The sequence below is a fragment of the Cygnus olor genome, chromosome 3, assembly GCF_009769625.2.
Source record: "Cygnus olor isolate bCygOlo1 chromosome 3, bCygOlo1.pri.v2, whole genome shotgun sequence".
In the NCBI taxonomy this organism is placed as follows: domain Eukaryota; kingdom Metazoa; phylum Chordata; class Aves; order Anseriformes; family Anatidae; genus Cygnus; species Cygnus olor.
The window spans coordinates 81,133,190-81,146,903 of record NC_049171.1 but is presented as its reverse complement, the minus strand read 5'-3'; the positions used below and the strand labels follow the sequence as shown (position 1 = coordinate 81,146,903).

General features: G+C 35.5%; 1 protein-coding gene across 1 annotated transcript in view; it reads right to left on the bottom strand.

Annotated features, from left to right (window-relative positions):
* The window catches only part of RYR2 (ryanodine receptor 2), a 416,366-nt gene that overhangs the window by 257,611 nt on the left and 145,041 nt on the right, over window positions 1–13,714 (bottom strand). Inside the window, exons 4-5 of the mRNA XM_040551914.1 lie at window positions 9,151–9,171; window positions 1,623–1,637 (exon numbers count right to left, since the gene is read on the bottom strand). Coding sequence (XP_040407848.1) covers window positions 1,623–1,637; window positions 9,151–9,171 — 36 coding nt within the window. The remainder of the gene's footprint in view (window positions 1–1,622; window positions 1,638–9,150; window positions 9,172–13,714) is intronic.

Genomic DNA, 13,714 nt, shown 5'->3' with positions numbered 1-13,714 from the left:
GTGTAACTATACTTCATATAAATATCACCTGAATAAATCAATTGGCTAATAAAAATCATGAGCATGTCTTACTCAGTTAAAAACACAGAAATATTTTACTACCTGTATTAAAAAGATTAGAATAATTGGTCATGACAACGAACATTTCTGCCAGCTCCATGCTAAATGACCTCAGTTTCAATAATACTGACTTGTTGGAAGGCAGAATAAACAGCCACGTAATTAGAAACACTTCAGATATACCTTGTGATTAATATTTCCAACACTACATTTATATTTCCCTTCCCCAGTAATGGGGAACTTCACATTAATGAGAAGCAGTTATAACAGTGAAAATAAATCAAAAATAAATAATATTGATCATTTGTTTCCAGCCCTCTGTGTAAAACAAACATTTATATATATGGTTGAGGTAATACTACCATTACAAACTCCTATTTTCAAGCATTTAGAACAATTTGGGGAAAAATTGCCCAAGAGGATAAAATTTATCGATTTCTCCCTAGCCTAGTGAAGATTTCCCACCTCCTCCTCCTCCTCTGCAGAGGAGATGGAAGAAATTAATAAAAATCTGCCTGGCTATTTTAGAGCTAAATAAGTGGAGGAGAGAGGCATTTTTCACAGGTTAAGGACTGTGCAAGATCTTTTTCTGTTACTGTATGATACGAGGAATATGAGTCATCCTTGTCACTTGAGAAAGAAACTCACAGATAAAGTAGAAGACAGACAGCCAAGTGGGAGGAAAAGATGGATCAGCAGAGGAGTCACATTAAGAAAACTCCTCTGACATCATTAAATTCAGCCCTTAAAATAGCACTGCTTATCTAGCCCTGAATTCCTCCCTGGTGAAGAGTGACAATGAAGCAAGCAAGACCATACCACAGAACTGCAGGCTCCTAGGGATGAAAATCGGTAAGCAAATCATTTTAGAAGATGAATTGGGAACACACATTGATAATTAAAGGCAAAAGTAAAAAGTAGCTAACCAACACATCTTGGCTGAATCACAGCCAACTATTACAAATGTCAATTATTCAGAATGCTTGGAAGTTCTCCAAATAGCTTGTCATAGTCTTAGTAAAAGGGAAAACAAAACAAAAGGACACAGAGAAGCAGAGATCCTGCTCATTGACCTGAGTCAGCAAAGCGCCAATGACACTCAGCCCAAGGGCTGCCCACTTGCCCCCACTGAGGCACCATCACAACAGTAGTCCTGTTACAGTAGCAGTAGAGTGCTATCCCCACTTCGCAAAATGCCCACGTGTTTTACTGGAACTTCTGCTATTTATTCATTGTCTCAAGATTTCACATTTACCAGACAGTGCTGCATTCTCACTGAAAAGGCAAGGATGAACTGAGAATTACAGGTGCTGGCCCAGCGTCCTGTCTCCACTGACACAAGTGCCTGCCTTTGGTGCATCATGACCTAAATAAACCAGAACCTCAATGCAACCTAGAGCCACTGTGGTTTCTAAATCCATATTTAAAAAAAAAAAAATCAGAGCATTCTATTTCAGTGAAGGCAAGGTAGATGTTGATGTTAAAAATAAAGAAAAATAAGGAAATAAATGAAATTGTAGGAATTCACAGAAAGTACAATACTAAATGTTTAACTTGCTTACCTTCATCATAAATTTCTGTAGAGCGATGACAGAGGGGGAAAAAAAGAGAAAATGTGAAATGAATATTTGCTTTCAGGTGCTTAAAAATGGGATTTGTTTTCCTTAAAATAGTGAGTGGGATACACAGAACTACAAACCACATTTAAAAGGAACATTTATCATTGCAATTAGCATAATTATAGCTTGTGCTAGAAAGCAAAACAGCTGCTCAGAACAAGGTTTCATTTTTTATGCATAATCTCAGATTTTTTACTTTAAATTATATAGCACATAAAATTCTTATCACTTAAAGATAAAACACAGTACAGGTAAAATAGATGCCATACCTGACCATCTTTAACTACTTGCTCTGCAGATTGTTTCTAAGTTCAATCAAAGTTATAAAGTCTGGCATTCAAAGTGCAGTGCTGGAGAACACCAGCATTGTGCTAATTTATCTTATCTAAATGCACAGTAAGTTAATGAAATGAAAACGCTAGTAATATTTCATGCAGTGAATTAAAAACAATGAAGTGCCACATTATTGATGTCAGAGAATTATGGAAATTTTGAGGTTAATTTTCATAGAGGTCCTTAAGAATAAAAGCAGAGTTTTGTGTTAGGTTACATGCAGTGACCTGATTTTCTCTTCAAGAGGCCTAGAGCCACCCTTTCCTCTTTTGACCTCATCAGTTCATGTTTTGATTGCTGAAATGTTGAAGCTAGGGACTGAAGTCCAGCAGCAAATCTCTATGCCATGTAAAAAGAGTCTAACTGGACAGTCTCCAGGCAAGACTGGGTGCTTTCATTTCATACATGCTTTAAACACAGAAAAACAGAAGCATCTATTCTCAGAGATACACAAGATGTTCTGGATTATAAATAAATAAATAAATAATATGGTGTAACCTACTGATGTCAAAATGTTCTTCTCTTCTGGAAAGTTTTCTAGTTCTATTTAGTATTTAAACATTTGGAAACAAATTGAGCAAAACTAAAGATCAAGCACCTTGTCCACCACTCCCCTAAAGTGATTACTTAAAATAGATCATAGATCAGCAGTGTGATCATTTTGTCGTTATTATTTATTCCACTTCATGTCCCGATATTTTGTTTGCTTTTACTGGGTGGCTCCAAAAGCTAACCAGAACTCTTTGTTCAGCTGTCTACAGTGCTCTGTGTGCATAAATTCATTAATAAAGAAACCAGTTAATTACATAATTAATTCTAATATAATCTTTCCTCTATCCATCAATACTGAATTTCACTTGCCAAAACGTTCTCTGTTTATCAAGGAGATTATATCCATCAAAGATCTCTTCTGGCTGCCATTCATCTATGAAACTTTACTCTGAAACTACACAACCACACTGCTTTTTCATGTGACAAGTACATTAACCAACAGTCCCTCTGTGGAGTCTGTTGTTTCTCTTTTTGATCATTTATTTTAACCACTTGTTTATAGCCTCTTAACTAGCTTCAGATTAATGTAAATACTTTATCTCTTCCCCGATTACTAAAATTACACAGCGGGCTCTTATGCTGGATTTTTTGGAAAGCCAGAATTAACAATTCATTCTGTTGACATATTAAATGAACTGTAAAAAACAAAAGAAAACCACTATTCATCTGTTTGCTGCTGTCATGTTGTGTTTTTTAGAGTTACTCTGATTCCTTAATAATTTTGAAGATGATTTACATGTCATTCTAAGAGACAGAAAGTGCCATGAACAGTTCCCCCAAGCCAGAAACCTTGAAGGATAACAGTGGGTGAGGGAACTCTGAACACGTATCCACTCATTTACCTACTGCCTCAAAACTACCAGGGGGAAAAATACTCTAAAAGTTAACTGTTGGTGTAAGAATGCTTTCTCTTCACAGCAAACACTTAAATGCAAGTTATCACCGTGAAAGTGAAGAGAATGCTCCTGCAAAGCTTCAGGCCAAGTTTGAGAAGTTAATGCCATGAACTGGGATGGTCCCAGCTGCCTGGCTACAGTCAAATGTACAGGAGGGGGTTCCAGATACTCCTGTCACTCCGTTTTACAAGAAAGTTCTCCCATGTTTTTAAATCAAATCCCTTCTTAGGTAAGGAAGAATGCTCCCTTTCAAAACCATTAACTTATAGATTGGGTGGAAAAAAATAACCCCTAAAACAAAAAAGGCAGAAATTATGCACTTTAGGCGTGCAACAGGCTGTTACACAAAGCACTGCTCTAACTCATCCTGTGCAGAGGAAGAACCTTCTGCTCCTCCACACTTGCTCTCTGTACCTCAGTATGACTGTGCACATACATTTCTGGATGAACATTTGCAATTCAGAATGTATACTTGAAAATTAAACAGACAGATCTATAACTTGAAATTTCTTAATGTCATTCTAATACCCATCACCCCTGAAAGGTTTTGTTCACGAAAGATTGATAGCAAAGTGTTAAAGTGATACAGACTGATACAGTCACTAAGTACAATAAATGATTGTTGTCCACTATTCAACTACTTGGCTAAAAGTAAAAGAAGAGATCAAATTGTCATGATCTATTATTTTAGCTATACATAAAGCTCCTACTCCATTTGTGGAGCTGCACAGCTGACAGCAGAGCTTGGTCATCTTTATGTATGAAACTCTACTTGCTGCACATCCTTACAAATGATATAGATGTATGTACTATCCAGTATGACATGCTATAAAAAACCCTAAGTCTTAAGAGTTATTAAGGAAGAGATTTATATGTGCCAAGTAGATTTCTACTAGTTGTGTAGGCTACAGTCAAGGAAGAGAGGCATTTCCAGAATGTGATTCAACTGATTTATTAAGCTGGCATTTTCTTTAGGATGGGACCAACTACACAGGAGAAGCTTCTGATTCTCTTCCTTGCTACAGCTATGAGTCGAAATAACTTGCTAATCCTACACTGTCTACATTGAGAATGCCTAAAGCAATTTCAATGTCTGAAGAGATGACCAGTTCTGAACTAAGTACAGAACACCTACACTGTATCAAACACTGAAATTCAAGAATCCACTGGAGGTTCTCTACTGAGCATTTAGAAGCCAAGAAGCAATGTAATAATTGGACTTCTGATGTATTTCTGGGCTACAAATAAAAGTCTCTGTGTGAAATCCCATCCTACTGAAATCAATGCAAGTCTGATGACTGAAAGTACTGAAGACAGCATTTCACCTCTAGAATTCACTTGTTCAAGAAAGCAGAAAGTGTTGTGAGTTTTACATGTGCCTGTTTCACTGACATTAAAATCTTCTCTTCTCAAAAGTTATCCTGAGAGGTAGGACTGATAATTGAATGCAACTGAAAACTGTATAATCATATTCAACTGATTTTAAGTCTTCAGCTGCATATACTATTTGATGTTTTGGAGTCAAATGCCTGTGTGAGTGCTTAACATCACACGAATACCATGTCAGCAAAGGAATTAAACTCAGCATTCAGCAGCAGGATTACCTCCATGACTTGGACCATGACTTCAAAAAAAAAAAAAAAAAAGAACACAGAGAGTGAGAGAGAGATATCTTATTGAAAAAAGATTCTGATACTTATGCCTTTGCAAGATTTTATATTAGATGATTAGATTTTAGGCACGTAACATCCATCATACTAACCATTCTCCCTCTAATAGAAACAAATAAATAAAAAGCTATTGAAGGCTTATTCAAGGGCACTAAGGATGTGCTGTTAATGCAAATATTTACAGCTGTTGGGGGCTCTTGTATGATTTGGCTCTTTAGAGGACTTATGGTTAGCACTTCTAACTTATCTTAATTTCACCTTCATTCTTGGGCTCTCTGGCTAGACGAAAAGAGCAATAATAATTAATCTTGAGTTTTTGAAAGAAAAGCTGCTGAGACTAGTTTTGAAAGCCTCAATTTAGAGTATACCTTTTGTATATCTGGAGTATACCTTTCGTACTATTCTTGTAGAAATTTGCTTACAAACAAATGTCAAATCTTTACAAAAACCTATTCAAAAATATGGAAAACAAGTAAACAAAGTAGACATTTTGCTGCAATTCACAGTACTACACTGCTTGAAATTCTCAGATCTGTAATATGGGCTGCAGAAGAAATGCCAAGTAAATCCTAATACGCAGCTAGAAATTCTACTGTTGTATTAAAAGAATAGAAATTCTTTAGGCTGGTGGATCAAATATTTTTGTGCAATCAGCATATTTTCCTCCTTCAAAAATATGATAACTCTATTTAAGTAAAAGAATTCAGTTTTAACAAAAAATCTCAAAAATTGTTTTCAAGTCGTTAGATAATTAATTTAATGATTGAAGATCACAATGATTACAAAGCACGGATGTGCAATGAATTACGTTAAATGGTATGGAAGACATGTTATAGCAACTATTTCTTTCCAATGAAGCTTTGTTTTGTGACTCTCTCAAAACTCTACAATAATCCCAGCTTGCTTCCTCCAGTCAAAATCTACTTAGAATTTACTGTTATAGTTATCCAGTCCACATTGTCCTCAAAGCCAGAACTTAGAATCATAGAATATTTAGTTCTTTTCAATCCAGAATTCTTTTCAATGAAACAATTCTGAAAAGTCCCCACAGAGTGTTTTCTTATTCTGCAAGTTTCTCTTTTCCAAAGAAACTGAAATTTCCTTATACCAGGGGGTATAAACAGCTAATACAATAACTACTTGAGGAAAAAAAGAAAAAGATTAACCATTACCTCCATCAGAAGAGGTTCCTCTGTCTCTTTATTTAAAATCCTACAATGATATAATTAACACAGCTTTGCCAAAATAATTCACCAACCATATGCAGGCAAATGTGTAAAAAGGCCAGGTTTTAGAAACCATGGATGCCCTAGAAAATTGATATTCCTAATGTTGAATTCTGTTACAGTGCTAAGCATTTCTTTTTGAAGTCAAGACAAATTCAGGTGCTTTTATGAGAATAGAAGTCCTTTAAAAATCAAGCCCTAAATGTAAACACCACCTACTCTAAAAATCTGGACAGTTCCTAAACATTTCAAGCTAATACCAATTGTTGCTAATTCACAGCAACAGACATTTTAAAATTCTTTTGCTTATTTCATAAAGATATTAAAAGAGAAAAAAATAAAGGCAGGATGAAAGAAATTCCATTTGCTATGCATTATTCAAATTCAGCTTGTTTCACTAGTGGTATTTCCTCTGTAAGCAAAATACATTCGGTGTCTTCTAACCTTCAGTTTAAATTCTGTAGCGCTCTCTGATCAAATGTGTCGTCCCCACCCTAATAGTTTCACTAAAAGCAGAAAAGCCCACTTTCAAATATGAAACGGGCAGGACAGAAAAGGTAAACCCTACTTCCGTTAGATTTTATGTTTTGCAAGATATCTGAAACTAATCTGTTTGATTCAGCACTGAAGCAGACCTACAGTCCTCACAGTCACACCTGTCAAGATACAAAAGGAAAAAGCCAAAGGTTCAAGGAATATCTCAAGCCCACTTAGTTCTTACCTAGCTTCAATGCCCTTCTTCTTACAGTATAATAAAGGCTTGGGGACAGAATTACAAGAAGATTCATAGTAATTGAAGAGAGGCACAGCAGAACTGGAGTAATTCATTCTAAAAATTTCACCAGCAGACTTTACAGGTTGGAACAGCTCAGATGTGAATGAGTTTACTTTTTTCTTTGAACTGTGTGAAACTGCTTGCAGCAAGTTCAGTTATTAATTTGATCAGTAATTTGGCATGAAGTTTGTATAACTTTGGCTCCGAGCTTGGGCTTCAAGTTGTCCACACATATATAGACATAAGTGAACAGACTTGCATTAACCTTGTGCATTCTACACTGGAAGATGACTTATGGAGAGATACATGTATTAAAATGAGGTACCTGGCCTCATTGACCATGTATCAGCTGTTATACTGTTATACCAGCTGTGCAATAGACAGCTTTCAGTTGCAGTCTAATAACTGCTTTTAAAATGCACCTTTCAGTTTTGCATGTCCCTGTAATGCATCCTGGATTAATTCAGCGTGTACATCTGCAATCCACCATTGGCTGCTGGGAACCCTCTAGAATTACAAAGAGGGCTAAGAGCTGCCTTACAGAGCAGATCCAACCTGTATTTATGCAAGTAACATTGTATTTTCCAAGTACATACTCTTTGAAGACTTCAGGTAAAAAAGAAGCCATGTAAGAGCGTACCCAGCAAACTCCTGGCTCACATTTTTTTCACACTTCATGGAGTATGCAGCCAGGTGCCTGTAGACTACTCAACTTCCTTATTATTGCTGTTTTTTCCTCTACAGCAGAATTGTTAAGACCCACAGACTCCAAAAATTTAGAACCAAGCTCTCTTACTTGTAATTAAAATGTTGGACAGCATGAGAAGATAACCTGACCATCACTATAGTTTAAAAGGCATTCCAAATCAATTCATATTGTTTTTCAAAAATATGAGATTCACAGGACACAGATAATGCCATCATACTGATCCAATGAACTGAAATTAACACTTAACAACAGTTGCTCATTTATAAATATTATAAGAATTTTTATATTATATGTATTTATCTCATGTATATATAGTCCTAATATAGATAATTGGGGATATATGAGAAGAAAGTGTGCTGAAAAACCTAAGCCACCTTTTTAAAAATGTACTTACCTATAGGAGTCTCAAGCAAGCTCTAACTTGAGTCACCACTATAAACATGTAATAGTCACAGATTCAAGTTTTATAAAGTCTAGCTGAAATAAATCAAGACCAGCATTCTAGCATTGTCATCGGCCATACTCCAAATGACATCTGAGTGGTTTCTGGTCATGTGCAGTGCAAACTAGATACTAAGAAATGGCAGAGGCCTTTAATGGTCCAAGTTTTCAGAGAGGATTCTAACTTTTATTTTTTTAATGTGAACAAACAGTTCTACACGCCACTAACTCATACATATGCTGATGTTACAGATTATGTTGGAAAAAGACATATGCAAACATGTCCAATATGGGGAAGTTATATCAGATGCCCACACGAATATGCATGGTATACACAGACACATTAGGAAAGGCCTTGGCAAAACATCTAGCAGAGAACTGTGATTTGACTTTACTTGCTAAGATCTGTGAATTATTTTTTTTTTATTCTGTAGCAGCTGTTCTCCATCTTGAAAGATTTAACATATATTTGTTGCAGCTAGATAGAGCATTACACATTATTTATCAGTATTAATTATCTTATTGTCATGCATTTTAGGATTACATAGTCTATACTGGAAAAGACAAGGTGGGTTACAGAATGGAGTAATAACATCAGACAGCAAGGCTCAAAACTGAGAGGCAAGAATCATAAGTGTGCACTGCACAATTCTAAGATCAAATTAAGAGATAAAAGTCATTGTGGTAGCACGAAATTTGGTATTGAAATTCAGGAATGACCAGATCCTACAAGGCCATGCATTTGCCTCCTTTTTTGAGCCAAGCAAGTTGAACATTCATGGGCACACAGGGTATCAAAACAGACAAATTAGACTCAGTGGCAACATGAAACATTTGGGATCAAGCGAATAAAAGACAGAATCACATACCCATTTTTCCACATCAACTAGCTGTAGAAAGAAAAAGCAAGAAATCAGTAAATCTCTTTCTTTAAATATAGCATATCAAAGTTTATTTTGAATTTAACATTTCACTTTTTCAGAAATGTATCCAGCGTGAAAGAAAATATATGAGTAGAAGCTATTCTTCTGGCATTCCCTCTTTCAAATGTCAATACCTCACTTTTTCCTCTTTATTTTATGGAAAGCGCTTCAAATTCTGGAAGTTCAAAATGTCCATCTAAATATCAGACAATAGACAGCAAACGAAGACTGATGCTGAATTAACTGCACATTGTATTCTGTGCCAACTGGTCAAAAATACAGAACACAGTTTCACACAAAACATTTATCCATTTTCTCTTGAGTAAAGCCCTGCCCTAGGTGAATATTTTTCATTCTAGAAGACTTAATGGTGGCTGCCCAAGATTTGTCAGTGTAATGAATTCTAGAAGTATGAAATCTAAAATTAGGGGACAACTGTCAAACCCGGACCCTACACAGTCTGCAGCATTAGAAAATACCTTGCACACGAACAGAGAACAAAACATCAAAATGTCATTCATTTTTCCTATGGGGAATGACAGAGAATCACTCTGAAAGCTCAAGATTTTGTGTTAATAAAACTGTCCTAGGGTTCATTAAGTAAACTGCTCATTAATGAAACTGATTTTAAATTACTCTCTCTAAAAATCTTTGCACCATCATATAGTCTCAGCCACGATAAACAGAACTAGAACAATTTAGCTACTAGAAAGGCTAGTATGGCACTAACTATTAAAAACTTAGTTGGCACATCTGAAGTAGATTGGTCTCTAGATTTAGCACAGAAAACATTGCAGCATATCAAGACTCCTGTGGTTTTACTGCAGGTACACACTGACCTTTCCTTAGCAGATGCCATATACAAATTTAGCAATAATTTAAGAAGGTAGCTTAGTGCAAACGATGAGCAATTTTCAAAACCAGCAGTATCTAGATTCCAGCTTACTTCTGAAACTATTGTAATTCAAAGCAACACATTGGGTTATCACCTATTAAAATAATTGTATTTGAAGTAAACTTCCTCACTTTTTCAATAAGTATTTCAATTAAAATGGAGTTTTATATTTCATATAGTTAAAAATATTTATATATTGTTACGTTCTGTTAGCACACAAAGTTTAGAGAATACCCTGTGACCTGCCAGCTAATTAACATAGTAATTAACATGATAAACTTATAAGCATTTGTTAACTTGACAATTGCTACCTCTCTTCTGAGATTTAGACTGTATTTAGATTTATAATAGAAATTCTGTGAGTTTTATTATCAACTTCAGCTGCAGGAATCTCTTCTAAAAAACACCTGGAGACTTAAAATTGATGCAATATAATAAGAAAAGATATAAGATATTTATAAGTTAGAAAAGCAGGCAATGGTCTAAAGCATAATACAGACAATACAACTATGATGGCTTAAAAAAGGAACAAGAAATAGCCAAGTTAGATTCATGTACCTCATTTATTTATTAACTTGGTTTTGATTGACCTTTTGTTCAAATTCCACATGCACTAAGAACATAACATCACAAACAATTTGACTGTGTGACAATGCTAGAAAACCTGCATTAATTCATGTTTTATTGTCTTGCTTTGAGAAGTTCTCTTACTGTCCCAAAATTTAAATGAACAGGGCAGCCACAATTGGTTTCAGAAAGAATCCACTCAAAGCTCAATGTGCATTACCACTTGTACAACCAATTGCCTTACAAATGCTGAACTATTTACTTTAATGGATACCAGGTAGCTTCAAGAGTCAAGCTTCAATTTGTCAAGTATTGATAAACTGTATATACTAAATCTGAATTTTTATATCCATCTTCAAAGGGAAGTATCAACAAGCTTTGGTGAGAGGGATAGAAACAAAACACAACAAACAAAAAAAAAACAACTAACCGTCCCTTCTACCAAACCACATCTGGTCACCTCCCTCTTGGGAGTAGTTCATGTTCCTTAGACTTGGAATTCCCTGTTCGCACCATAAATGGTTCCACTTAGGCTTTGTTGACCTGTTGACTTGTTAGGAGGGATAGATCTTGCAACTGGTCTTGGAAGGTTTGAACTTCAGAATAGCTGAGGGAATAGCAGTAGGGGATTGCCAGTCACCTCCTGAAGTTCCCTCTCACTGTGCTATCTTACACTATCATACCATCATTAATTGTAAAAAGCACAGTAGATTCTGCCTTGTGCCAATAAATCCAAATCCATGGAATTCAGCAACTATTCCTCTTATGTCTAATCTTCTCTCCTGATCACTAAGATCATATTGTTTGAAAAAAGAAAATGTTTAGGTATGCATGTACTAATTTTTATCTTCTTTTTCATCTTTACAGTATCTCCTTCAGTAGAGGAAGCCGAAACCATCTTAAAGCATATATACCTCAAATACAGTATGCTATTTTATAACATTTTTTCCACGTGGATCTGGGTACTCAGAAGACTTCCCCAGAAGAAAAAAAAATACACTGGATAAGACTAGATATCAAAATTTAGAGGATTCATCGCCATCTGACAGTTCTGAATAGAGAAAATTATTATCCTGCTACGAGAACATAAGAGTTACCAAAGGAGTGAAAGATATAAGGTCTCTAGAATTTACTTAGTGACTGTGGGCAACTCATATTGCTATAATTAATCATTTTAGAGAAAGCTACCAAATTCTATTCAAATATCACACTTCACACCAGACAGTAGTGCTTCATGATTACTGAAATGGTATGGGACCCATACCATAGTACAGACAGTGCTATAAGGAGAGAAATTGTAGTCTAGTATTCAAACATAACATCAAAAGCAGCATTTAGAATTACAAAATAATTTATCTTCTTGAACTAGATGTGAGTACAATACTATCATCTTAATACTTCCCATAAAATACCATATAACTGCACAAAGAAGCCCTCCATGAAGAACACATAGCCATGATTTAACCTTTGGCTGTAATGCTAATCCAGAAAATTTGGAGAGTGATCTGCATTTTCTGACTTCTCTTCAGAACTATGTAAGAGCTCCAATTTTTCCAGACAAGAGTACATGTTAAATTCATTTAATCCAAACTGAGGACTGGTTTTCTGATAAATTTTTAACTGTGATGTGTAGATACCCAACATTACATTAACCAGACATAAAAGCCAGTTAAAACAGAAGGAATTTATTTCTCTTCTCTCTCTTTTCTGCTGTCATAAGGAGCCATAAACAAGATGGAGAGAAATAAAGTGGGACTTTTCCACCATTATGAGGCACCATACACAAACTCTTTTTTTTTTTTTTTTTTTTTTTTTTTTACATTTTGACATGACACCAGCTTACATGCGCTGAACATGTGCTAATATAGCAACATTCATTACGAGTACACAACACTGGAAAGTAAGCTACTTTAAGCTGTGCAGAACAGCCTACCATTTGTAACTCTGGCTTCTATATTCTGTTTTCTTTCATCTGCCTGAGCAGCACGCAAAAATATTAAGGACCTTTGTTCCACACCATATAGGAGAATCTTAGCTGAGTAGAGCTAATCACATTATCTACAGTTATTTATGACAACTGTAACAGATACATTGTCATGATCCACAGATGGGATTGAGACCTGAAATCTCAGTGAATCAATGCGTTCCAGCTAGTGCATGTTGTATCTTCTTCTATGCTTATACTAATTTTTCTGAGCAGAAACAGGAAAGTCTTACGAGAAAAATATGCTTTGGTGTTTGGTTGGTTTTGTGTTTTTTGGTTTTTTGTCTGTTTTTTCCATTTCGTTTCTCAGCTGTGGAAACAGAACTTGTAGCAAAACCTCTGTCTAATTCTAAGTAAGGTGGGAATAACTGGAATTGAACTACATAGATTTCAAATTGAAATGGTCTTTGTTTATGTTACAACACTTAACTATTTTCAGGGCCCACCTTGATTTCCTGAATTTAATATTCAACAAGGTAACTGATGATGTGTCTTCTCTTCCAGTCCAGGATTGTAGGTATTTGTCTACAAGACTCTTAAAAAGCTGTACTTGTGTGTCTGTTTGGTTTAGGTCCTTTTCTGTATGCAGCCTTTATCAGAAAGTTAACTGTGAAGAGAGAAATTAATTTCTCTTTCTCACAAAGTCACTTTCTACTGACCATCATCCTGGAAATAAAACCTTGAGCACATTAGAGATCCAATGGTTATAGTAACACCAGAAGAAGGCCTGCCATATACCTCCAAACCAGAAAACTTTTCTGGGATGACAAAATATTTTCCTTTATGGCATAGATCCTCATTCCAAATACAGCACACTCAAAAGAAGAATATACATATCAGGCTGGAAATATTTGCTTGTCACAGTTCTGTGATATGAAATAGATAATGATTTTATTCCTATCATTGCCTTTCCCTGAGGATATCCATAATGCAAAAATACTGTGCCTGCACTCCTTGATTTTTTCCAGTACTTACACTTGATCAAAGTGTAGCTGATCAAAGCCAAGTCTTATTCCTTTTGTGTCTTACTTGAAATGGCCTGCTAACAATCACATCTGATACTA